At 38.1% G+C, this 25,858-nt stretch overlaps 1 protein-coding gene across 1 annotated transcript; it reads right to left on the bottom strand.

Annotated features, from left to right (window-relative positions):
* Positions 1–738: 738 nt before the first annotated feature.
* ANKLE2 (ankyrin repeat and LEM domain containing 2) lies at positions 739–25,852 on the bottom strand. Its single transcript, XM_019507001.1, has 13 exons — positions 25,811–25,852; positions 20,868–21,356; positions 18,056–18,244; positions 16,530–16,723; positions 12,172–12,360; positions 11,751–11,873; positions 11,308–11,374; positions 10,303–10,484; positions 9,295–9,401; positions 8,083–8,276; positions 6,435–7,170; positions 5,664–5,795; positions 739–4,257 (listed from the first exon to the last, which is right to left on the bottom strand). The coding sequence occupies exons 2-13, from the start codon at positions 21,343–21,345 to the stop codon at positions 4,020–4,022; spliced, it is 2,829 nt and encodes a 942-aa protein (XP_019362546.1). The 5' UTR covers positions 21,346–21,356; positions 25,811–25,852; the 3' UTR covers positions 739–4,019.
* Between the last annotated feature and the right edge of the window lie 6 nt (positions 25,853–25,858).

Consider the following 25,858-nt stretch of genomic DNA (forward strand, 5'->3'; position numbering starts at 1 on the left):
TCCCTAGTGTACAACTGCCATTTGTGGAATGAGGTCTTACTTGGGGTTAGTAAATACATCAGCAGTTGCATATTCTTTCAGACTTTCCCAGCCTTATCTTCCATTTATTTAGAAAGGGCTACAGACTTAGCCTGGGTAAATCTACAGCCACTTAATAACCACATGTTCATTTACTGGTGAAACCATAGCAAGCTTTAAAACATAAACCCATCCCTTGCTTCCTGCAAAATCCTCTACACCCAATTGATCAGTAAAAGTTTTGGCAATTGCTTCCTGGTATGAGTACCTTTGCCAAAACAGTCACACTGTTTCCAGTGTTGCTAGCAGTTTCAGTACAGCAAGCTGTTTGAGAAACATTTATAATATTTGACTGTTTGCTGGCAGATGATCAGAAGGAAGGCTTTCCACTTGTTTAGGGACTTCAGTTTTGTTTAAATAACTGGGAAAACACATAAATATCGACCTGCATGTTACATGGTGATAGTTTAAAGAGCAGGGAGAGGCATTTTTATATTTTCAGTTAACAGATATAGGCTGTCAGCAGAAGTGGGAGGGCTGAAATTAAGCTACAGCCAACAGCCCCACCAACACTAATTCCAATAGTCTCTCACATGCACTAAAATTCTTTGAAATGCAGTTTCAATGCAGCTTTAAGCAATAACATTACCTGGAGCACTGAATGCCAATAAAGTGACAAAGATTGTGGCCATACCCCATAATCAAAGGGTTCTTCACTGCTGACTGCTTTGTGCACTTTATTTTACTCCAGCACATCTACATACACAGTACTGAAAGAACTATATCTATGTGCAGGTTGGAAGGCCAGAGCATATACAACAAACTTTTGGACACATACAGCAAAAATCAGCAACATGTGTATTGGAACTCTTAAAAACAAATATTAAATATATTTTAAAAAAGAAACAAATATAATTGCGTGGTTTAGAGTACAGTTATTGTACCATTAAGACAACAATATACCTGGCTGACCTCAGCAACATGGAGCACAATTACCTCCATCCCTCCAAATGTGGCAGCTTCTTTTAAATGCCAAAAATTCAGTGTTCAAGACCCAATCTAGTATATGTGAAACATGTTCTGAGCCTTTATTTTCTTTTACCAAAATTGAGGCACCACCTCAATTTCATTATACAAACAAAACTTGAACAATGTATGGAGTTTGATACTCTTCATTCTGTTTCACAACATAGACCCATATTCTCATGCACCTATGAACCCATCTTCCAACTCCAACCTTTCTACTACCTGCATATTTCGAATGGAAAGAACAACACTGGTAGCTAAGTCTCAGTATTTTGACTTACTCGACATAATAAAATGTATCCTTTGCATCATTAAATTGCAAACTGCTGCCCAATAAAGGCACAAAACTAAACAGTTCTAATCTACATTTAAAGCATCTCCACAGACTCTCCATTGGAAGATCCTCCTTCTTCAAGATCATAAAGAAATACATGGTTAATTTTAAATAAATGAAGTTAATATAATGTGTTATAAAGTTACTTCTTAAAACACAGTACAACAAATGGGCTAAAATTCAAAATTCCAGAAGCCATTTCTCAATAAAAAATATCCCCACCCCTACATAACTCTAAAACATTAAATTACAAACTTGTAGTCAGAAGTCTGTGCGCCAGAAATATACATTAAAATACAAAAAGCATATAGCAATAAGCAGAAAACAGAAACTAGTAATAAGGTATCAGGATTTAGGCCTCCTGAATTTGTTTATCAACAGTATTTCTAAAACTAATACAGAACTTATTGTAAATGTACATACGAGAGTTTGGAGGGGGCCATGTCTGTTGACAGGCCTGTTGGGTATTTTGTCCAAACTTTCAAACAAATCGCAGGTTTTAAGGTTTGGATTTCAGAAAGAAAATAATTTTCCTCACTAGTGATATGTTTTCAGCTTTTGTGTACGCAAGCAAATGATTGTGTAACAATAAGTAATTACTTGCATACTGCACAGTGTATGAGGTTTTAGTAGATCAACTTTTCATAATTTAGAAGTTACAAAATTCCACAGACTAGTGACAATGTAGGAATGTGTCTGATAAAGACCACTATGACCAAAACGAAACAAAACAAGCAAAATGCTTTTTCTATGGGAAACTTGATTCTTGAGAGGAGAGTCTTAAAAGGTGGATCCTACAATAAGTTATTTGGGTTAATTTTACTGGTGTTAGGTCATTTTGCAGAACAGTTCTTTCTAATAATTGGAAATAGACTCAGTTTAAGCCATTTATTGAATTCCAAAATTTACATCTGTTACTCTAAAGTCTAGAGCTATCTCAACCAAACTATTAAGATTCAGAAAGAGCTTTTAGAATTATTTTCAGTTCCTAAGTCTTAGAAGGGAAACCACAGTTTATGCACCCATGAATGTGGATACTTTTTCTTTACACTTTTAAAAGCAAGAACAATATGCTAATTTAAAACTTTGTTACAAAAGGCACTATTAAGCTTGCAAAAGCATAAGTGCAGTTTGGAACTTGTACCGAACAATGAGTACATTGAAAACATTGTACAGTTTGTATATGAACAGTCACTTTATAGTATGCAACAGCCAGCAAACCTATCCTTAGGCAATTTAATCCATCTTCTAATGCATTAATAGTCTCAGCTAGAGACAGAACATCATCCCACCTATTATTAGTGTTCCTTTAAACATGTGTATGTTATAATAAAGTTCTTAAGGATTATTTTTATTTTCTTACTTTATGGGGGTAGTAGTAACAATAATATAATTAATATTTTCTACCAACATAGATGTGTCCACTTTGAATTTTCTGTTAAGATAACAGTTGTGTTTTTAACTTTTTTAATGAAAAACTGTGTAATAGGGAACTATGTTACTGGAAGCCTCTTAAGCACACTACAAATCACCAAAATCTGTATTTGGCATTCTGAATCAAAATTTAGGACATTCCCGATTTCAACATTGGACTATGGGATTCATTCTTAAAGGGACTAACGAATGAAAATTAACTGTAGCTAACAAAGGACAGTTACCACATCTACGTTACAGGCACAACAACAGGCTGTATTTCAACAAAAACGTCAAAGTCCTTATTCATTCCTTCTAACAGAAGACTAACCCAATATTATGGGTTTATCTGTTAATCTCCATAATATAGCACAACAAACTGGACCTTTAAGATACATTGCTGGTAAACTTACTTAAATTATTGCTGATGTGCTTTTGTGTAATTACTATTAACATTTGCAAACAGTAAAACCTTTGTGGGAAAAAAGCTGAGCTTTTCATCTTCAAACACTTGCATATACATCAAATTTCTATTGTGACCCTTTCCTAAAACACTCAATGCATGACATTTATTTAATACCCACAGAATGAGCAGTGACTCATAAAATTGTCAGTCTGCACCTCATAATGATCTCTTCTTACTAATCAGACAAGTTCTTAGCCATGGACACATCACACACCCGGTAATCACATTCTCATTCAAACAGGAAAGCCATCTCTCCGATTTAGCTTTTAGAAGTTCTTCAGTGCAAGTCTTTCCTTTAACAACAAATGAAATATGCATTTAACTCATTTTAAGTTCCTTCTAACCTAGAAATCTGTTTACTGACACTGCTTCATTAAGGATATCCAAGTGAAGAGATGCGTTTGCGGGTGAATAGATTCATACTGACAATTACACTTCTTCTACAATAAAGAACGCTATTTCAACTGGGAATTGTTAAGTGAAAGGTTCAGATCACTGCTCTACTGTTAACAAGTGTAGGGGTTATTTATTTTATAGCTACTGAATAACTGAGTTAACCATCACTTTTTTCTTGCAAATCACCAATAATCTATCTGGTATATGGCATCAAGACGTATTCAATTTTTACTATATATTGGTCCTCAAGATGAGGATAAATAAATAGCCAAGTATGCTTCTTTGTGTCACTTTAGCAACACTGTACCTTCCCCCCTACTTTTAAAATGTAAATATAATTTAAGTCCCAGGAAAATGGACCACGTTCTAATGGGTGGGTGGTTCTGAAATGTGACGCAGTTTTAACAGGATGTGGTTGGCATATGCTGGACTGTAACGTCCAGGACTCCCAAAATCTGGAGAGAACGAAGCAGCATTGCCATATTTCCCTGGGCTGCTCATCACTGGACTGTTTCTTCCTGGGCTGCAGTATGCTGAAGTACTTGAAGCACCTGCGGCAACAGGCTGGGACTTGAACCTTCCTTTCAATGATGGACTTGGCCAACTAAAAGAAAACAAAAAGAATTATCATCATCTGGGGTTTTTTGTTTGTTTGTTTAAAAAAAAACACCCGTTTATTAGTTGGTGAGAAAGCAGTATGCTCACTCGTTACCACAGTGAGCCTAACGAAAAAGCATCAGAAGAGAACAGATTGAACAGTCAAACAAATGAAGAAAAAGAAATATAAAAATCAGCATATTGTATCAGACACAAATGTATCATTGAAACTGGCAGCTGCACTTTGATCCAAAAAGGTTAATTTTTCTTTAAAAAGTCTGCATCTCATTGGTTGAAGCATCTGGTCAATTACAATTCAAAATTTTCTGACTTTTCTTTCAAGAAAAAAAAAGTTAATAAAAAAGACAAATTTCTAAAAGGATGAAACTGCTACAATGCATCAGAGTTTTTACCTTTCTTTTAAAACAATTTTAGACTCACTATATTTTTTAAAGAAAAAGTTTGTTTTAAGATTGCATCTAGTTTTTCAAAGAATCCTATAGCCAATTAAATAAATGTTTAACTCAGGGGGCTTTCACTGTAGTTCTTTAAAAAGGAAGCGAAAAAGCTGTCCAGTTCCCAAAGGAGTTTACAGACAAATGCATTCTGTATGCACTAAAAAGTCATATTTTTAAGAGGTTTTTTAAATGAGATTTGGTCAACTACTTCCAAAAATCTAAGGTTAAATGTTTACTTCATTACAATCATCAAATGCTTTTCTGTAGTTTCATGTTCTAGAATACAACTATTTGGTCCTAGGAAGTGGACTGGACAGCAGCTATTTCCAACTGCCTCAGCTTTAGCCTTTTTCCACCTTGCCCTTCAATACCTAAAGCCAGCAGGTCACATTTCTCCCTTCACTGACCTGTGCTCTTCTACCCCTTCCTATTCTCCACCATGCTGCTCCAAGCTCTCCTCCCCCAGAATTCTCCCACCCCAAACACTACAGCTATTTGAAGTCAGAGGAGCAGCAATATCAGGTTCCCGGCGATTTGCTCCCACTCTTAACACCTGTGTCCTTCACAAAATGCAGAGTAAACTGCAATACACAGCATCTGTGTTCAACAGTAACAGATTACAGCCTTGATGACCAATACAACAAAGTTAAATACTACACTTTTTAAACTTCTATATTCAACCCTGAGAGTATTTAGAAGTATGTTGCAGGAAATAAGGAAAGTCCAATGTGAACAATGTAATACCAATTTAACCCAAGGGACCAGCAAGCATGCAACAAACAAGAAACTTAATTTGGCTTAATTTTTAAAGTGTATTAGTTACAACAGAAGTGAATACTTTTAACCTAGATATCTGTACAGTGCGGGGCCTGATATTCCAGTTATCCAGGTACTTTTGCAACTGGCAAACTACAAACATGTTGCCTTTTGACTCTTATTAAATTTGCACAAGTACCTTTGCCTGTCAGAAGAAGAGTAGGACTGTACAGCATTCTTCCAGTTGTAAACAACAGGGTACTTCTGCGGGTCAATCTCTAGTCCTTCTATAGCTGCTAAAACATCACTATCCAGTTTTGATGGCTGTTCCCTAAAACAAAAAGAGAGCTAAGCAAAAAGAACTGTAATTGCATAGATAACCCTACAGTCTCCACCCCTTGGTTCTAAAATGTTTCTAATCGATACAAGCCCATCCGATTAGCTCTTTACATTGAAAAAACTTTTTCCAAGCATGCCTCGATATAAATATTGCCTGTTCATTATGTTTCAAGCTGCAATACAGACCAATAAACAAACAGAGGAAAGCTAGAAGAACGTCCCTGAATTCACTATCATAGTCCTTAAACTAGATTACACACTCTTTTAAACTTAGGTAAGGCAGGCTCATAATAATCAAGTCTACCAGATAAACAGAAGATAGATAGCTCATAGGCTGAGGTATCAGTTCCTAACTAATACCAGAAGAAATGTTGAAGAGCTGTCTTTCCTCCGTGCCCTATTTGATATGCAGTATTTTGACAGATACGCATTAGTAGAAGACTGTATCTCTGGTTAAAACATTTTAAAGAGGTACTTTTTTTCAAACCAATTCCAATAAACATGTTTTAGCTTCAAATAATCTTAGTCTTGCTGCAGTTAGCATTATGAATATAGCATTTAATTTTGTATTTACAGATCAAAAACAAATCAGTTAAAAACAAACTAAAAAACATGACAGTCCAATTCATACCCTAGGAGGAATAACTTCTTAGAACTTCTGCTTGTGGGTGCAGTCTGCAAAAGAAACCTCTGGGAGGATGACTCTTGACATTGTTGTGGCTTGTTATCCTGAATACCTGGTCCCATTGACATTCTCTCCATTTCTGATGGCATTTTGCTTTCTGTCCTTAACTTTGTATTGCCTGGCTTTCCTGCAATTCCTGGCTCAGAAGAACAGCTTGCTATGGGAATTGCTGGGCAAGTATCTTGCTGGTCTATGGATATTTTGCCCTGGCTCATTTCTTCAGCCAGAGTTCTTTCATTCTCAGTTTTTGCAACAGTTTGATTTAATTTCTCCCCCAAACATTTTCCTGCTACTGGTTGGTCTTGGAAAGAGAGTCTTTCAAACTCTGTCATTAAATTTGTGACGGGAGGTATAAGGCACTCTTCCCTATTGCGCTTCCTGTCGCTGATGATCCTCTCGTTTGTCACAGGAGTGCAAAATCCATTTTTACTGGAAGGAACCTCCTTTTCATAGTGCCTGGAAAGGGAAGACGTCTCTATAATGTTAACTTTGTGCTCCATTGACAAGATGTCACATTCCGAATCTCCAATAGCATCTATACTAGGTTCCTTGGACGCAATTGGCTGGCTATTTTTCCGTGCTGCATTTTGCCTGTTTTTTATTTCTTCCAAACTCATGTCATCATCATCATCTTCCAGAAATGCTCCAACAGAAATGGAATTGCTGCACTTTTTACCCTTTCCTAGAAACAATTATATTGACACACACGTAACAAGTTTGATAACAGAAATCCTATCAGGTGCGACAAACAACTACAGTCTTTATGGTTTAAGATAATTCCATTATTCTCTTTAGATATCCATTTATTGAAACCCTTTATAATCTGACCTAAGCAATGGCATTAGCTAACTTCACTAATCCTATAATCCAAAATGTCAATACTAAAAACAATATCCAATTTACAATTAGGAAACCCTTTCTAACTAGGAGAGTAAGCACCGGGACAGATTATAGATACATTGTAGAATCTACACTACTAAAAAAGTTTTTAAGCATATATCGTTTTTCTCAGATGCTTTAAACAGGAATATTCTAGCCTTGAGTAGGGCACTGGACTACATGGACTTCTAGATGTCTCTTTCAGCCATACTTTTTATATAGTTCTAGGAGTGCTGAAATAACAACTAGCAATCTAAGAAACTCATGGAAAACGTGTGTCGTACTTTACTTAATGGGTGTCCTTTGGCCCAGTCAGAGTGAATTACTCTAAGAAAACTAATTGGGCCGTATGTACCACAAAAGCTATTCTGTACTCCACAAATTAATTCCCAGACATTGTGGGTGAAATCCTGACTTTACACAAATGTTTGTTTGAACTCAGTTAAGGAGTTCAGGTTTATATATAAGTTACAATTACCAGAATGAAAAAAAGGGTGGGGGGAAGGTGTTTAACAAAATGTATTTTGGTAATTTGAAGTGAATTTTCTAAACTTGTATGAGCTATTGCTTCTACATTAAAATCAGAATAACATTTGCATTATGAATAAATATCTGCAACCAAAAAACAGGAACTTGACTTTTTCCTCCATCCATTCAAAGCCTTTATTTTGTATATTTATGTAACCCCTTTTAGTTCTGTTTGCTCTTTTCTTACCAGGAGGATGGGGAGTTTTATATTTGTTGCAGGTTTCATTTTCTCCCGTTTCTTGCTGAGCCTTTTCGCTCATTTCTCGTTGACTCAGGTACTCTTCTAATTTTCGCAACCCCTCCTGGGAAGACAGATCAACAAAACAGCCCAGAAATTCCCAGTATTCAACCCACGGGAACCCCAGCTCATGAGCTAACTCCCTGCAATAAATAAAATAAAACGAATCATTTGTGAACACACAATAAATTAGTATGACATCAAATTAACTAAACATATTTCATCAACTTTCACTAGGTCTATAAAACTGCAACTCTGCAAGATGTAGGTATTCTGCTACAGTTGACTCTTGCACCAACAATTAATATTAATAATATTAAAAATATAATCTATTTCTAATTATTTTTATACTTTTTCAAGATTTACACATATATATCCGTGTTTGCGTTATACACTACACACACACTTTACACATCTGCTGTGATTAATTTAGTATCAGATTCAGAGGTGAATCATTCCTGGCATAAGCATGTCTTTGCTGAATGTTTTAACATCATTGTTTTTTAATTTATCTAAAACAAAAATACATTTTTGAAGGTGGAAGGAATCCAGCCACCACTGATGATAATAAAACTGCCTCAGGTTTTTAGGTATGAGTAGTACCCAAGTCCACAGAACAGTTTAGTTGTTAGGAAGCATCTATACACATAACCCATTCGGAGATGAACATTTTCTGTGCCATCCAACTGGAGAGAGAACATGACGATACTTTAAGACCTTTTCCATTCCATACATTCTCAGCATTGCTCATCTTGCAAAATTAAAAGGCAGTGCTTGAGCACATTATTAACCACTGAGACCATATTTCTGCATTGTCCAACATCTTCTCGGAAACTAGACATACGAGTCAGAGTCCACTGCATTGACTACATGAGAGAAGTTCTTGTACACGATATTCTAACTACTACTGTTTTAAAATTCAAATTTGTTTTCCCTTCCTAAGCAGTTAGCTAGGTCTTACTTTCTGAGCTAAAGAACTAGTTTGTTGATATAAAGACCCAGTCAAAGAATACTTAACATGATTGTGGAAAGGATTTTTCAATTAGAAGCTTCTCTTTATATTAACCATTAGCATGCCTTTAGTGCTGCAGGGTTTTTTTAAATGCTTGTCTGGCTTGTGCTAAAAACTCGTCTTTTTCACGCTGTGGTTTTCAGAAGTACCTTCCAACTCTTTCAACGCCTCTCTCCAAATCAGATTTCCTGACATTGTGAAAAAAGCCTGCTCTCTCTCGAGGTGGAGTCTTCCACAGCCTGCGAAACTCTTCTGCCTTCAAAACAAGAAAGTGTTCAGTATATACATAGCAAATTACATCAGACACGTTGTGTGTGTACTACAGCTCATGTCTCGGCCTATAGGCGTAAAAGGTTTTGCTCCAAAGAGATGTTAACCTGCTCAGTGATTAATTTACCTGAAAATACACTGTTTAGCTATATCAGCTATGAGGTATGGCTTTTTTTTTCTTTTTTCTTTTTTTTTTTTTTAAACACACGGTTGCTGCCATTCAAACATACCTGTTTAATACCGTACATAGGTCTCAGAAGTCCCAGATCTTGAAGATATTATCCATATTTACACATTAAAAATGACCACAATTTATAGCTTCCTTTGCTAATTTATCATGGTGCAGGATGGTTCTAACTGACCTTCCATGATTATTTCTACAGGCAAAACTGCAGTGTTGTTACAGCTCTAAAATATTAACTAGCTCTGGTTTTACTGATGGCAGTATGCATCATTCCTAGACAATTTAACATATGTTGTTTTCCAAGGCTGTCCAAAAAGGCTCATTCATTGAGAGGTGTGGTGCTTTAGAATAGTAAATTCCCACCTTTTTGGCAGGCGTGCAAGAAATTAGACCCATACCCTCCCCAAGTGCCACTATGATCCCTTCCCCTGTCTGATCTGCTGCTCTGTTTTCTGCTCCCTGCCTGATGCTCCTAAAACATCTATTCAGAAGGTTTTAAAAAAGGTACCAATGTTTTCTTAGCCTTTCTGAAAGGTAAAATTCATGTTTTTACTCCTAAAATAAAAATAACCTTGGACAGTGAACCCAACCAAGCTTTCCAAAGGAAATAAGCATTTCCTCCAAATGAGCCATCAGCTAGGTACAAATTACACTATTGTGAAATCCATGTGACAAATAGAATAGCAAGACCTTAAATCCATACCTTGGATGGGCTCATTGGACCTGCAAAAGCTCTGACAGATAAGACTGGATCTTTGGGGCTGCCAGTGTATCTTGGTAAAGCTGTATGGGAATTACCATCTGACTGATCAGGTGACCAAGGTGCACCAATTACAGGAGATGATGAATTGTCTTCTGCTTTCAACAGTGGAACGTAGTATTGACCTAAAATAAAATGGTATGTAACATCAAGAATCTAACAATGCAGAAGCCTGCTGCTTCTTTCTGAAATACTAGACACCCATATACCTAGTTAAATTTCACTAGCCCAACTATCTGTAATTAAAAATGTGTGTTTATAATATCTATTAAATATTAAATGCTGAAATTAGGCAGAAGGCAAGGGCAGGGTGGCACCACATAGACTAACTTCTTCAGATAGGCACGAGGTCAGACGCTATGATGTAGGTTATAACCTACAAAAGCTCATGCCTCTCTGAACAAGTTAGTCTGTAAGGTACCACCACCATGTCCTGCCTTCTGTCTAACTTCAGACTAACATGGTTAACTACCTCTCTCTGCTCATACTGCCAAAATGTTATACCTTAGGTGCCCCCTTTTCAAAAGTTAATGCAACAGCAAATACATGTGCTTCCTGACAATGACCAGTTTTGAAACCCGACTCCTACACCCACAGTACATATGACACTTCATAGGATAGGACCTAGCAAATAAAATTAGATGAATCCTTAACATTGCCCATTCAACTACTTGTAAGCAAGGAACCTAAATTTTCTGCCTCAGACTCCCTATCAAAAATATGTTATAAGGGTTACCATCTGTACTATATAAAGTACTGATACACGTCACCCATTTTAAGATCTTTTTCTATTCCTTTTCAGATTTAGAGTTCCTCCTACTGGAAGAGCATTATGTCAAAAAAAACAAAAAAGTATTCAATACTGCTGAACGCAAGTATGAAAAAAGATGACAAACACCAAATTATTTTTTTTAATTAAAATTAAAAATTAAAGCTCTGAATACAAACCTTTCAAATACTCTTTTATTTTCTCCTTCAGTTGCACAGATTTATTTTTACTTCTTTCACAAATCACCTGGTGAAAAAAATATTACTAGTTAGTGAAGTATAAAACCAGTCTCTCCTATAACCTTCTTGGTAATATTCCAGTATGAGAAAGAAATCTTCTCAACCTCTAACACGGAGCAAATCTAAAAAAGTTAGGATAGATCATTAAAATATACCCAACAATACAAAAATGCAACTAGGAGAGAGGAAATTCTAGTGGGCTACAAACTAGAATCTTCCCATTGATGCTATCATGCACACTAATTCATACTAAAAATGCATGTTAGAAAAGGTCCCAGGTTTGCCAGGGAATCTGTCTGAAACCCCAAATTAAAACGCATGTTTACGTAGGACTGAAAACAGTCACAGATACTCTCCCAAAGTACAACAAAAGTATAACTTACTTCTGCTGGTGTTTGATCATATTTGTTTCTTGGACTCTTTGCAATATCTGGGTGTGAAGTAAGCACGTTTACCACATCCAGATTCCCAAATTTGCAAGCAAAATGCAATGGTGTATCAAATCCCTGAAAAAAGAGTATTATTATACCTGTGCCTTATTTGAAAGTTCCCAGCTTCTTCTCATTTATCATTTAACACACGTGTATTTGGAAAACACAATGTGATCAAACCCATACACTTTTCTTTCACCTTCAAAATAGGCTATCATGCTCAATCACCAAGGTCTTCCCAGGAAACTGATTTAATATTTTTTTAAATCCTACACAACCTGTTCATTCTAGCTGTTAGACACGAACTCACGCAGACACTCATCTCTCCCTTTTATTAAAAAAATAAGAATTCTGGCAGACATTTATATCTCACCACTTTATCCGGGGTATTAAGATAAAGGTCAACAATATATCTGATGCGCTTCTGCAACATGACTTCATCATCATCTGGATACATAAGCAGCATAAATTCAGGATTTTCCAGAGTGTCTAACAGCAGTTGGCAGATACCAGGTTGATTCTCTTTGGCAGCAACATGCATGACATTATACCTACACCCTTCCTGAAAATAAAAATAGGGATTTATAATCATTAGAAATCTAAATGGCTTGCTTCCCATTATAAATTTCAGAGGTTTGACCACAAAAATTAGATAAGCCAAAACCAGTCTCATTTTATTCCCTTTTGAATATGAAAAAGTAGCTTAAAAGCAGTAATGAAACAGTTTTAAAACTAAATATTGTACAGTTTTGGTAATACTTTTAAAATGTCTGTTTCCTTATCTCTGCCTTCAAATCCGTTAAGTATCCAGGTCAAATTCAAGTAATAAAGGGGCAAATATGCCTACACAAGGTGCATTAAGGTATTGTCTAACATGCTGCAAGCTTTCATATTTCTATTTAACAACAGAAACACAATTTAAAACTGTTTGTTACCATAAACTCCAGGTATTTACAGTTTCACAAAATTAAGTCAGACAGTTTCTTAAACTGGCAGGGTTGACCTACAGGTACTGCACCTACAATCTGTATCAGTGGTTTTCAACCTTTTTAGACTCAAGACACCCCTCAGAAAATGCCAAGTCTCAGTTTTGATTCCTTTACCAACTGTGGAAAAAATGAGAGCAATTCTTCTGTTACAGAGAACTCAAAGTCTGTAACAGGCCAGAATGTTTTTGTCATAATGGATTCCTATTTGAAACCTCTGTGTTTATTTTATCAATCATGTGTAGGTGTTTACACACCTAACAATGCTAATATGGGGTGCCAGTGTGCAGCACCCCACCACACACCCTTGTGGAGAATCACTACATTTTGTCAGTTTTCTGAGGGAAGAAAGCAAGTGATGTGTATTCCATCACATGCTACTAGGATTGCTTAACTAGCCCTATTACTACGTAAAGAAGGCTGTAATTGCTTGGAGCTCATTAATAATATATGACAGGAAAGTTAATCAGTACTGAATTACAGGAAGCTATGTAATTACATGAATTACACGTGACAAACTGCTGCTGGAGTGACCCTGGTACACCAAAGCTTCTCTTCACTGTTCTGCTGCACGTCTCAGGGAAGAGGCTAGGAGGTAACTCCTTACCTCCAGCAAATCTCAGTCTTCATGACCCCTTCTTAGACCTTGCAGGAGAGGAAGTTTGCCAGCTTATAGGCTGTTTCCCTAGCTAGAGGACTAGACTAATGCTCTCACGTCAGGGGCTTCTAGACAAGATTTTTCCTCAGGAGGGATCTCTTAACTCTCTCTCCATCCTTATTTTTCTAGTCAATTGTCAGGGAGCTAGTGTATTATGCAGATGAGTTCCTTCCCCCAGACATGCATCTGTCTGACAGGTTAAGTGCTCCTCCTAATTCAAAACCATATTCAAGGAAGACACTGAAATTATTCTAAACCCTTAATTAAGTTTCCCCTTATCTATTAAGTATTCAAGAGGAGGAAAGACATCCTCTCAGGCACAAGACTTCCTTTCGACATGTAACCAGCCACTGTTTTGAGGTTAGTGCCCCTGTTCGGGTAAGGATCTCTCATGGTGGTATCTTTCATTGGACCAACTGTGTAAGTCAGATAACACTGGATGAGCTTTTGAGTGCAAGACATTCTTTGTCAGGTCTCTGATCACAGGAAACCAGGCACAGTATAGTCCATTCACATAAACACCGAGAGTCTTGTCACTTTCCAGGCTAACCCACGTGCATATGAATTCTACGATTGGTTTCCTCCTTTTCTCCTTGTTCAGTAGGAATTCATTTATACCACGGCCTCCCTGAGGTTGGGATAGTTACTGCCTGGAGATGAATATTCCCGTCACTTGATTTAGCAATCAACTCACTGCCTACTTTAAGTTACATTATAAAAATACATTCATAGGCATACCAAACACCTTGGTTCATACAAACTTAAAAATGACAAAATTAACTTAGGTTAACACTTGCAGTAAAGTGAGACCAAATACTACAGTAGTAAATCCAGGCTGTGGAAGTGGCTGTGTATAAGTAATGTATCCCAAAATTAATCCTGGATTTGGGTGCATCTGTGACACCCTCCCTTGAGAGGGTCTGCTCAAATTTTGCACTCCTGCCCATTTGGAGCAGTTGTAAAACCAAAAAATAGGTGAGAAACAACAATTACTAATCTTGTTTCAGAAAATAAGACATCATGTTTTTTCTTTAAAACTGCCAATCTGAAGGGTAGAAAAAAAAAGGAATAATCATGGAAAAGTTGCACACTGTCATGTTACCTTTTCAATGACAGGAGATATTAGTCTAACAAGATGCAACTCTGCAACATTTTCAGTGTTGGTATTACTGCATACTTGACAGTTTTGCTCCTAGGCAACTGCTTTCTGTCCAAGTACATACAAATTAAAGAAAGCAAACCAACAAACAAACCCTCAAAATTTAACTCTTACAGGTAAGGGCAAAAGAGTTAGGTTGTTTCTTAAAAGTAACACAAGCAGGTAAAACAGATTTCTGGTTTGATAAAGTAAAAACATACTGAATGGTGTACACCTAGCTTTTTGATCTCAACAATGGAAGAGCTATTAAAGATCTCCCCTTGGAGAACTGGTGCAGAGCCTTGGACCTGGAAATACTTTCATTGCTTCTGGACTTCCTTTTATTAACTACCCACTGTTTTCAGATACAGTTTTTTAGGTAGCGTCCTGGTGTTCTCTCTGTTCATTTCATGGTATGGTTCTAATTCTATTACCTTGCTTCTTTCTTAGCGAAGATGTCCGTGGCCTAAGACGATATCTCTCTCATGCCCCAAGAACATACTACTTCATTCACTTCTACTATACCAGTCACACATCAATTTTTCCATGGAAAAGAGAAGTGAAAAGATAAGGCTGCTAAAGCACACACTAATCTCAGGTTTATCAAGGTCTCTGGCACAGACCATTCTATACAACATCAGAGTGTGACCCTAGGACACTAGTTGTTCTGTAGATGAAAAAACATCTTGATTAAACAGAATTCTGATTGAGCAAAGATGTCAAAATAATCAATATTTCCTTCTGCTTTGGGACTGAAAAAACCCAGCCTAAGATGACCAAGATGACAATGCCTTATCTGGTTGTTTCCAACATCTACGGGCAGATCAAACACCACAAGGATCATCAATTAAATGGATTATTTTGAGGTGTGTCACACTTGCTTCTTCAACAAGAGCAATCGATCACTTGACCCTAGATCAACCAGATTACTAAATCAAAACCAGCCAGAATAGCAGAGTAGCCCAAAAATGAGAGGGCCTCAGTCTCTTTTGGTGACGCTGACATACCCATTTAACTAACTACTTACAGATCAGGCACAATACCAGCTCCAGATGGAGTAAGGCCAAAACCTGAAACCAAGGATCCTTGTACTACATTATGACACTTCCCCGTGTCATTTTAAGGCTGCAGCTTGTGAACTCTTCCTCTGTCTTGCTACTTGCTAGATTTAAAGAATTATTAAGAGGCAGTAAGTGGTATTTTTATGCGTGAGCAAACCTCTTAGCCAACCTGGTCCCAGCTCTTTTTCAAGGCACAAACCAATCACACCTCTCTTGGAGAGAAAATACCCAAGAGCATTCACCATTTCTTGAAGCTCTGGATGCTTCTACACTTTGCAAGTAGGAGGAAGAAGAACCGTTGCTGCAAGACCTAGCGCAGCACCTCAAGCAGGCTATCACCAGAGGACAAATTCACCAAAAGTAGTGAGTGTATGACAGCCAGGGTGTGAACACATGTATCACCTTTGAAATATTTCAAAAGTGAGTCTGAAATATCCTGACTCACTTTCAGAAGCATCCTGAAAATGGCAGAAGCACTTAAAAAAAGTCACCTGAAGAAAAGAAGTATTATTTAGAAGCACTTCAAAATGAAGTGCTTCCTGTTATGTACGCATGCTCTACAAAGTATTATAGGAAGGGGCTCAATACTCCGGTATCCCACAATTCTGGGCTAGGCTGCCTGCACAGACTATGTAAACATGGTACTATTTCAAATTAAAGCAGAAGCAACCAGTTACAGCTAGCTGCAGGTACTGGTTTCACTTCCAAATACAGTGCAATTAAGTGAATGAGTTTCAGCATCAACTGCCACATGGCTAGAGACTGCAGATCTTGGTTTTGTCTACGGTATTTTTGAAGAATACTTTATTTTGAGGTTTGAGAAGGAAGAAAGGAGAATAAGAGGGTTATTCCAATTCTACTTTGATAAAGGATGGAGAACGTTTTTACCTGCACAACAGTTGGGTTGTCCCCAGATCCAATCAGATAGCGTGGATTACTCCAGATGAGTTCTGAAAAGGCAGCCACATCTCCTTTCTCAACAGCTTTCCGAAGTTTGGCAGTAAGGTCCTGCGTACGGGGACTTTTATAACTGTTAGCTCTTTCTTTATTAGCCGTTTCCATCTCAGGTGAACATAAGCTATCTATCAAAACAGAAGTTTAGAAGTGTTCTTAAACAACTCTCCCCTGTGACTCATGCTTTCTGCTACTGAAATATGCTTTTTATTTTTTGGGAAAAGGTCTGTAGTTTTAATACAGGGGATCAGAAAATACGCAGAGGATCAAAGAAAAGACATTCATGAATACTAGAATGTTTTAACTGGAGAACAAATAAAACTGATTTTGTTACGTGGTAGCATATGCACAACTTGACAGGATCGATATAATTTATAATATCAGTAGTGTTTCCATCCAGAAAAGTTGTACATTTTATAGAGAAAGTTAAAAATGTGTTGAACTTGCTAAAATTCTATCAGGCAATTAGGAAATAGTGAGTGATGCTGAAATTTTATAATTTTATTCCTGAACCACTTGGGAAGCTTAAAGTTCTACAAGCTGGTTACATACTGTGACCATTGTAGAGTCTTGCTAATTAAATGTGCATCCTTCGGAAAAAAAAGTTAAACCCTCCCACACCTTTTCAGATAACAAGCAAATCCAAGCTATTTCCAACACTTCAACTTTAGAAAACCTGCACACAGTAAATTGGTTTGAACCGCGCATGAAACTCAGGACATCTGAACTTAACTCTGACAAACACAACCAATCCCCCTTTATAATAATATGAGCTGAGAACAACTAAAAATAGCCACTACTTTAAAAAAAAAATGCTATCCTTTTTTCTTCCTTGTCTTCATTCAAAAAAGCAGTTGTTTTTCAATAGGTCCTCCAACTCCAGTTTGTTCCTTTCTCTTTCTTATATAGAGTACAAGGGTGGTACAAACTGTCAAGATGACAAAAAAAACCTCAAACACTTTAAAAATAAAGACATTTTTGTTTCTTTGGCCCTCTTTTTTCCAACTGCTATAATCATCACCATAAGTGAATAAAAACAATTATTGCCATACAACAGACCTGTAGAATTATCCCTTCCCAGGCTGACAGAATACCATTTTAACAATGTAGGAATAAAACATGGGTTCTTTGGCCTATTTCTAGCTTTTACTGATGTTACGAAACATGGTTAAATATGGACTGTCATTTTTCCATAGAAAGAGACGACAATCCAACCTGGACTGAAATAATCTCCGATTATGTATTTAGAACTCCCATTTTGCTTACCCCTTAAAGAACAAAGCTCTAAAATCGTTTTAGTTTGTTAAGAACCTAAAGGAATCTGAATTTCTGAAGGCTCTACCAGCTAACTTTGAATCAGTTGCGAAGTTTTGCAATTACTTTAGAAATTTCCTTTTCTCTACCTGTACATACAAGTTTATGTATTTAGCCTATAGAGAGAGATGTATGCCTTCACTCACCTTTGTTAAACAACGGTCCTATTTTCACCGGGGATAAAGAGGACTTGCTTGGAGATGGAAAGTAATCACATATTCCTTTAGCAAATTTCTCTGCATCTTCTCTATTTGAAAAAGCTTTAAATCGGGAGCCTTTAATCATTTTAACAGCTTGCAGAGCTTCTTTTTTATCTTCATAAACGTGCACTCTCTCTGGAACAGGAAGTGGAACCAAAATGAAGTACCCATAATTGGAAACTTCAATGTCTAATTTGCTCACAGGAAAGGATTAGAGTTCTCATATTAGCTTTTTAGATGGTTCTCAAATTGTGTTTGCCTACCAAAATACATACTTGAAGGAACCTGTAATAGAGGATATAGTCACTGTAGCAATAAATGGCCTTTTTAAATTTTACCTCTGATAAACCAGGTAGGCTGTCTTTTGCCAACTCCAACCAGCAGCAACTGAGATGGAGTACAGCATCTGAACTTTACACAATCATGTACTTAACATTCATGAACTGGTTAGCATTTTTGTTACAGAAAGATCTACTATGAAAGTGAGCCACAATCATAACTTGAAGATTTCCCAAAACAACCTGAGAGAACATCCAAAGTCTTTGTCATAATCAAGCTGCTGTGTTCAATGCTAGATTTCTCAAGAAAGCCCTATTCTTTCTGAGCAAAAATAAATACTGTCGTTGCAGAGACACCAGACAGCATTCAACATTGTAATCTTGTAACTAAGTATTACCTTATTGGAGCTTTAATCAAAAAGAATAATAAAGTATTAACTGATCCAGGTCTTTGGATATCCACAAGATCAGAGGAAATGCAAAGAACTCAGTAATAAAGATTAACAATGTCCTCCATTCAAACTCACAAAAATAAGTTCTGACTGATGGCTTTTTCCTTGGGCATAAAAGTCGAGAGACAACAATGGGAAAGCGTATTTCCTTTACCTGAGCTACACTAAGTAGAGAGCTTCATGCCTGTCAGCTATTATGGTAATACAAACGGCATGACTTATAACCTGGATTTGGCATACAAGTGCAGTTTTCCCTTTCACTTCCAGAAGAGGGCTAACATTATCAAGGCCCGAGGTGCAAAATTTCTGAAGTAATCAAGAATTACTGTTCATATTTGGAATTCATACAAAAAAATATTATTTAGAGATCTGGAAGTGCTTAGCAATGAAAATAAATAATGTCCAATTTAAGAAGACACATGAAGAAACCATTAGAGAACTAGGATGATTCCTGTTCCCACACCCAAGGAGACTATACAGGTTTCCTTCGCTTTACGCTGTACATGCATTCCTGGAAAACGGGGCATACCTCAAATTTGCATAAAGAGAACCCACTTTACAATGTAACAAACAGGGATACATTCCAAGACCTCGACTGTACTGACCCACCAGACCCATTTCTGCAAGACAATTTTGGTACTCACCACCAGCAGACAGCACACACAAGCACAGAGCACTATCATAAATGGGGACAGCAACTACAGAAACGTGTTGCAGACAATGAGCGAGGAGCACAGATCCAAACAGGAGACTATATTATGGTGTGTGTCACTCCCACAGTTCACCGGACAAAGAAGCTAACAGCAGGCTTCCACCACACTGATCGTATAAGAGTGAATTTACCTCGCATATAACGAATTTTAGTATAAAAAGGGTCATCGCTTAAGAGCGAATTCGTGCATACAGAACTCTTATAAAGCGAGGGAAACCTGTATAAGATGGGTTAGGATTACATTAATCACTGTTGTAAAGCATCACAGAGTTACAACGCATTATGATTTAATCTTTGCTACTTGGAGCTGAAGATACAAGACAAGACTTGGAAAGTCTCAGATTGTACAGTAAGTCTTTCTAAGAACAGATCATTTTATACCTATTATATCAAACCAATGCCTTTGCTAGTGTTGAAATAACATGATCTATTCCTTATTGTGGACTTTGGCTGAGAGGAAGTGAGAAAGGGGATGAAGACATTCAACAGTCCTACAGCAACTCTGGTCAGTCAGCTCAGAGAAAATTTACTCTAATGAGCTGGATGCTCTAGATCAAGTGTTCAAACTTTTCAATCTGTGGACCACTTGTTAAGGTATTGTCTTACAGGCCTATTTCCCCATTAACTAATCAGTTATCACTGAACTGTCTTTTAAAAAACCAGTAGGAAGGGCTCCCTGGATGATCACTTTGGAAGCAAAGCTCTATATATGCGAGTACTGAAAAACTTGTCAAAAAGCTGGTAAAAACCAAACCAACCAACCAACCAAAGTGAAATTTATGTACAAAAGATCCCGCTTGCTGTTGTCCAAATACAAACATGGCTAAAGATAAGTTATATTATTCTAGGACTGACAGAGTTTATTTTTAATTTATTATTTTAAGGTATTTGCTCATACTCTTAATTCTCTTTTGAAAAATGTTTCCCTAATGTTGAAACTTTTGTACATCTTATCAATAATGTTCACAGATACTTACTCCCAAGTTGCCCCATCCTACAAAAACAAAAAGAAAGTGCTAGCTAGCAAACCCTATCTAGTAAAATGGCAGCAGTACCCTCAAACTTGATGAGCTTTGGGTAGGCAGCATCCTTAACTCAAAGCAGTGTAACTGCATCAGGGTAGCACTGCAGGTAGACCAACTAGAATGACCCTTGCAAAGCTGCTTACCCAAACCAAAGTAGCATGCAGACATGTGGAACAGTGCAGCATGTTCAAGAACACCAGTAGCTCTCAGTAAATGTAACGCATCACAGATATACACTAACCTCTGACCTCAAAACATAGTTAAATGTACATAAATGTAAAAGCAAATTACCATTTCTTGCCAATATGTCATCATAAACGGGGCATACGCCGTAGTACAGAGGAGGCTCTTTAGATGGTGTTTGAGCATTTATTTGTGAGTCACTGTGTGCTACTCCACAGCCAGATGTTGAACAGGTCTCACGCATAACAGCTTCCTCTTCTGGAGGGTTCAGACCCACACTGTACCCAAAGTCACCCTCTTCAGAAAAGTTAGCATGACTGTTGTGGTTCTCTGATGTAGATTTCAAACCCCTTTGTGTTTCTGATTGGCTGCTATTTGACGCAGGGTTTCCAGAGGCTTCATCTAAAAGAGCAGATGCATTAACCTCCAGCCCTCCTTGCTGTTCCAACAAAGACTGAGCCAATTTTTTTTCAAAAATAAACCTTGTGGTTGAGGTAATGGGCCCACACTTCAGTCCAGCTTTCACAATTTCTTCTCTGAGCTCATCGCAGGTTAGCTGCTTCAGTCGGGACAATATAGCTTCCATTGTTATTTCACCTGTGGGGAAAAATGCAAAGTGAGGTCAACTGTAGCTATATACACCCCTTTTTCTGATATCTGAACCGTCTTACTAAACCCAAGGGGAAAGGACACAAGTTTTTCTGTATAAGTGCTATCTGGAGGGAAAGTAGCAGGTAGGATTTGTTCTAGTTATCCCATCAAAAAAATCTTTATTTTAGAAGCTATTAGTTATATACCCTATACCAGTGGTTCTCAAACTTTTTTTTCTGCAGACCACTTGAAAATTGCTGAGGGTCTTGGCAGACTGCTTAATAAACTTTTTTTTGTTCTACAAACTCATATTTTAATATCTGTATCTGTAGTCTTACCTTTCTAATGCGATGGATGTGCCTGGTTTTTTGAGGACCACCTGAATGGAGCTCACAGACATCGCTTGACAATCTCTGCCCTATACTTTTTGTTTGTTTTTAAGTTTGAGACCTTTGGAGTGAAAGTCAATTAGAAACCACATGTCAAATCTTAGGGGTTTCTCTGATCTCATATTTGTTTCCTGTTTCTCATGGCAGGAACTGCTGACAGTGCTCTGATGGGAGAGAAGAATTGTGTTCAAACACATGCCAGGCAGCCTGCCTCAGAAGGAGACTCTAGTATGAGACTGTCTATGAATAAAAGCATCAAGTCTTTCCATTATTCCATAGACTTTAAGCAGGTCTTAAGGACACACACAAGGTGAAGTTGTACCTAACAATCTTAAGGCCCCTCCCTAGCTGTGACTTCCTAGAAACAGCAACAGAATGGTTTCTTTTTTCCCCCTCAGTCACTCCCAGACACATTTCTAGGGAGCAGGAAGTGTTTGCTGGTGCACAGAGGAGATCCCCCCCCAAAGGTCCAATAAGGGAGGTACTAACACAAATGGTTTTTCCCCTCACCCTGATTACATGGCAAAGTGCTAAAATGACTGGCCTATGGCCTGATTTTCTTCTTCAAAAGCTGGGGGGAGGGCACTGGAAGAGGGATTTTCTTACTACCAACATAAGGTCCTCTGTATAATGTTATCTCCCACATGTCTCTGCATCCAGCCAGGAAGCAGAGATTACAAATATCAAATCCACACAAAACACCAAGTTTCTTGCCGTGAAAATCCTATATGGGATCTTACTCTGAAGAAAACTATTAAAGTTAAAATGCGTGATTAGGAATTACACCCTAGGGTGCTTTGAGATCTTTTCCAAGGGGGCTACAGAGCACCACAAAATGTTACACCATTAAGTTAACAAACATAATTCACATGATAAAACCAGAGATTTCTAATAGAAATCCACAGTTGTGGTCTTTCTGAGTTCTTGGCAAGCAAAGACTACTTACTTATTTTTCTGTAGTCAGAAAGAGTGAAAACTAAGAGCTGACATTTTCCAAGGAGTTCTTCGAACATATCCACCAGGTGTGCCTCAAGTCTGAAAAGGTTGAGAACCACTAGTCTGGGTTTATGATTTTTTTTTTTTGAGTATTAACAACTGTAACAGTCAGCACGAATTAAACCCATCATTTTGCCAAAGGACCAGGCTTGCTTTGGGGCCACCAATACTTAATATCTGTATCCAGTTAATGTAATAAGATTGGAGTATCCTACATGTTAAAGTCCTTCAGTCAACTATTTTGCTTGCATGTACAAGGCTAGATGCCTTTTTACTTAAATTCCATACTCTTAGGTTAAGAACTACAAAACTAACAAATCAAGAAGCTTCTAATTTTTCCCCATTCTTACCAGGCATTTAAAAAAGTGCAGTTATGTTTATTTTAAATTCAGCTACCCAAAGGTTCCAACTTCAGAAATTCAAAGGCAATATATTTTTAGGATACATGCAGCAGTTTATTCCTGTAAATTCAGGAATTTGTATTTGCAAGTCAGCCAAAATGTTTAGCTAAAGACTTTCTAAATGTTATAAAAACTCTGCACTAACCTCTTGAATTAAAAAAAACACACTGCGTTTTCTTAAGCAATATAAAAACACATAAAAATCATTTCTTAAAAATGTCTGGTTAAGTATGTGCATTAATATAGCATCTATCAACAACCTCAGAATAACTTAAATCTGTTAACATTTGTCAATTAACTCAGGATCTCTGAGATGAGGGTATTTTATTCCAATTTCATAAACAGGAACTGTCTGGATGCGGGGGGGAGGGGGGGAGATGACACGACACGGGTAATCAGGGCCTCCTTTTAGGGCCCTGAGCCTCCTTACATTCCCTGGACTTCAGTTGGATTCTCAACATCACATGTTAAATGACTCAGCCACAGTCGCACAGGAAGTCTCCAGCACAGCTGATGATAAAACCCAGATCTCCAGGTTCAGAGGAATAATTCAGGGAACTAAACTTTAGCATCCTGGGAGATCCCTCCCTGTCTAATGCTCCTATCCCAACAATTCTTCCCCTCCAAAATTCTCTCACAGGCTGAATAAAAAAGAACCAGACAGCTGCAATAATTGGTTATGATGCAAGTTGGAGACAGGTTAAAACCTGCTAAAGAATTCACATTCATTGAGTTAAGCTCTCTCAACTATGCAAGTTAAAAACAAATCAGTAGGACATCAAATTTAGATCTGATCAAATCTAAAAGTAAACAAAGTTTATTATGGAAATTTTACAGTTTAAGGGATAATTAAGACAATAATACTGCTGAGGGATATGCATTAATATTTTAATGCATCAAAAAATGAGCTCAGTTTATTAGAGCACTCTCAATTTTTAAACTTCAGAACCAGCGAAACACTTTTGAAGTCATCATAAGGCCACCAGCTCCCATGAAATTCTAGTGAAAGCAAAAATTAATCAATACATTGAGAAGAAAAAAAGAAGTCCCGTGTTCTCTCCAGGCTGGTAGTTTAGTAAGACAAAAATATACATTTAATAAAAAGCACAGGACAGTTGAAGAATCATTGCCCAGGTAGAACTTAAAATTCTTTTATATAGAAGACATTTTCTCTTCCTAAAATATGCAACAAGAAGAGAATGCATTCAGGTATATATTACAGCCACTGTGTCACTGGTGACTGGCACAGTAACTGTAAATGAACAAACATGGTAAATCAGTATTACTTTCCAGGTCAACTCCTAGCACAAAAAAATTCTTGACATATGGCTTGCTATGGGTAAAGAAACACTTTAATCATTCTGTATAAAAGATTTCTCAGTTTCAAAGCTTTCATATTTATAACTTTCCCCAAGTCATTGCCACTGAAATATCTGCTTTTTCAAACAACTGTTCTTAGCAAATCTCAGCACTGTACGCTAAACACTGTAGCTGACAATTTGAGTACATTTTATTGTAAAAGGTAATTTTCAAGTGATGACATATTGTTCCAATAGAATTTTTGAAACATGATGCATCATATCATTAAGCTTTCAATGGTATATTCTGGGGTTGCTATACTCCGTTATTTGCCATCAATTCAGTGATGACACTTACACACACAGTGAGGAACAAAATATAATTCCCTCAAATACAGAATGCATAGGTTAAATCAAGAAACTTGCAAGGTCCGGAGGGAGCAGGGACCTTTAACAACCTGATGCATCGGAGGGGAAACCTGCCCTCACCTCACTTGGTTTTTAAGTAGGCTGACCATACGTCCAGGTTTGCAGTCCCAAATTCTGAAGGCTGGTCTAGCCAACTGGTGAAAGTTAAGACAAGCACCCCAGAATCACAGGGCACAGCAGGAAGGCAGTGGCAGGGTGCACTAGGCAGCTCCAGCTTCCGCCTAGACTGCAGCCTCGCCCCAGCCTGCCTGTCTGCCTGCAGCAGCGCCGCTCACTGGAAGCGGGAGGGGAGAGGGAGAGGGCAATATCCCAGGTTCCCTTATGGTCCCCCTATTATTATCACCTTATTAAAACCTTTACCGGTTTAAAATATGAAGCCACGCTGCGTGCAAGCATTGCATTTGTAACTGGCAGTGCAAAAGCCTGACATGCGAAACATGATTCAACCCTTCAGTATCAACGACAACCGCATGCATTTTTTTTGCAGCTGCTCATCGCCAAAAATGAGGGGGAAAAGACACAGGAGGCACGTTTCCCCCGGCTGCATCAGTCCAAAACCCACAGGAGCAAATAATCCACGCGAGCAAAGATAAATCAAGACAAAGGTAACAGCAACCTAAGCCAGCTCTCAGCTCCTGAGCATCCCTGCCTCTGTTTATCGCCCTTCCCTCTCATTTCGCATCCTGAGCACGGCTTCACGAAAGCCCACGTGAGTGCTCAACACGAAGCTGAGAAGGTTTCTCTGCGCTTCTCAGTAAAGGGGGGGGAAGGGGGGCAGCCCTGAGAGACAGCCCTGCCTGGCTGCGCCCCACAGCAGCGCCGGAGGCCAGGACCGGGGAGCGCGAGACGCGTCAGAGGCAGCCCCGGCCAGGACAGGGGGAGGCGGAGCCGCTGCCCCAGGGTCCGATACAGGTGGGTGCCGCCCGCAGGACGCGGCCGTGTCTCACCTGGGCGGCTCCCGCCGCAGCGCAGGCTCGGCCCGGGCGGTGGGGAGG

This window comes from Gavialis gangeticus, unplaced genomic scaffold (genome assembly GCF_001723915.1).
Source record: "Gavialis gangeticus isolate Ggan-Ray unplaced genomic scaffold, GavGan_comp1, whole genome shotgun sequence".
In the NCBI taxonomy this organism is placed as follows: domain Eukaryota; kingdom Metazoa; phylum Chordata; order Crocodylia; family Gavialidae; genus Gavialis; species Gavialis gangeticus.

Coding starts and splice junctions, on each gene's coding strand:
- ANKLE2 (XM_019507001.1), bottom strand. CDS start 21,345: ATGGAAGCTATATTGTCCCGACTGAAGCAGCTAACCTGCGATGAGCTC. Junction 16,724..18,055: donor AGGACCGTTGTTTAACAAAG/GTGAGTGAAGGC, acceptor CTGTTTTGATAG/ATAGCTTATGTTCACCTGAG. Junction 8,277..9,294: donor GGCGTTGAAAGAGTTGGAAG/GTACTTCTGAAA, acceptor TATTTATTGCAG/GGAGTTAGCTCATGAGCTGG.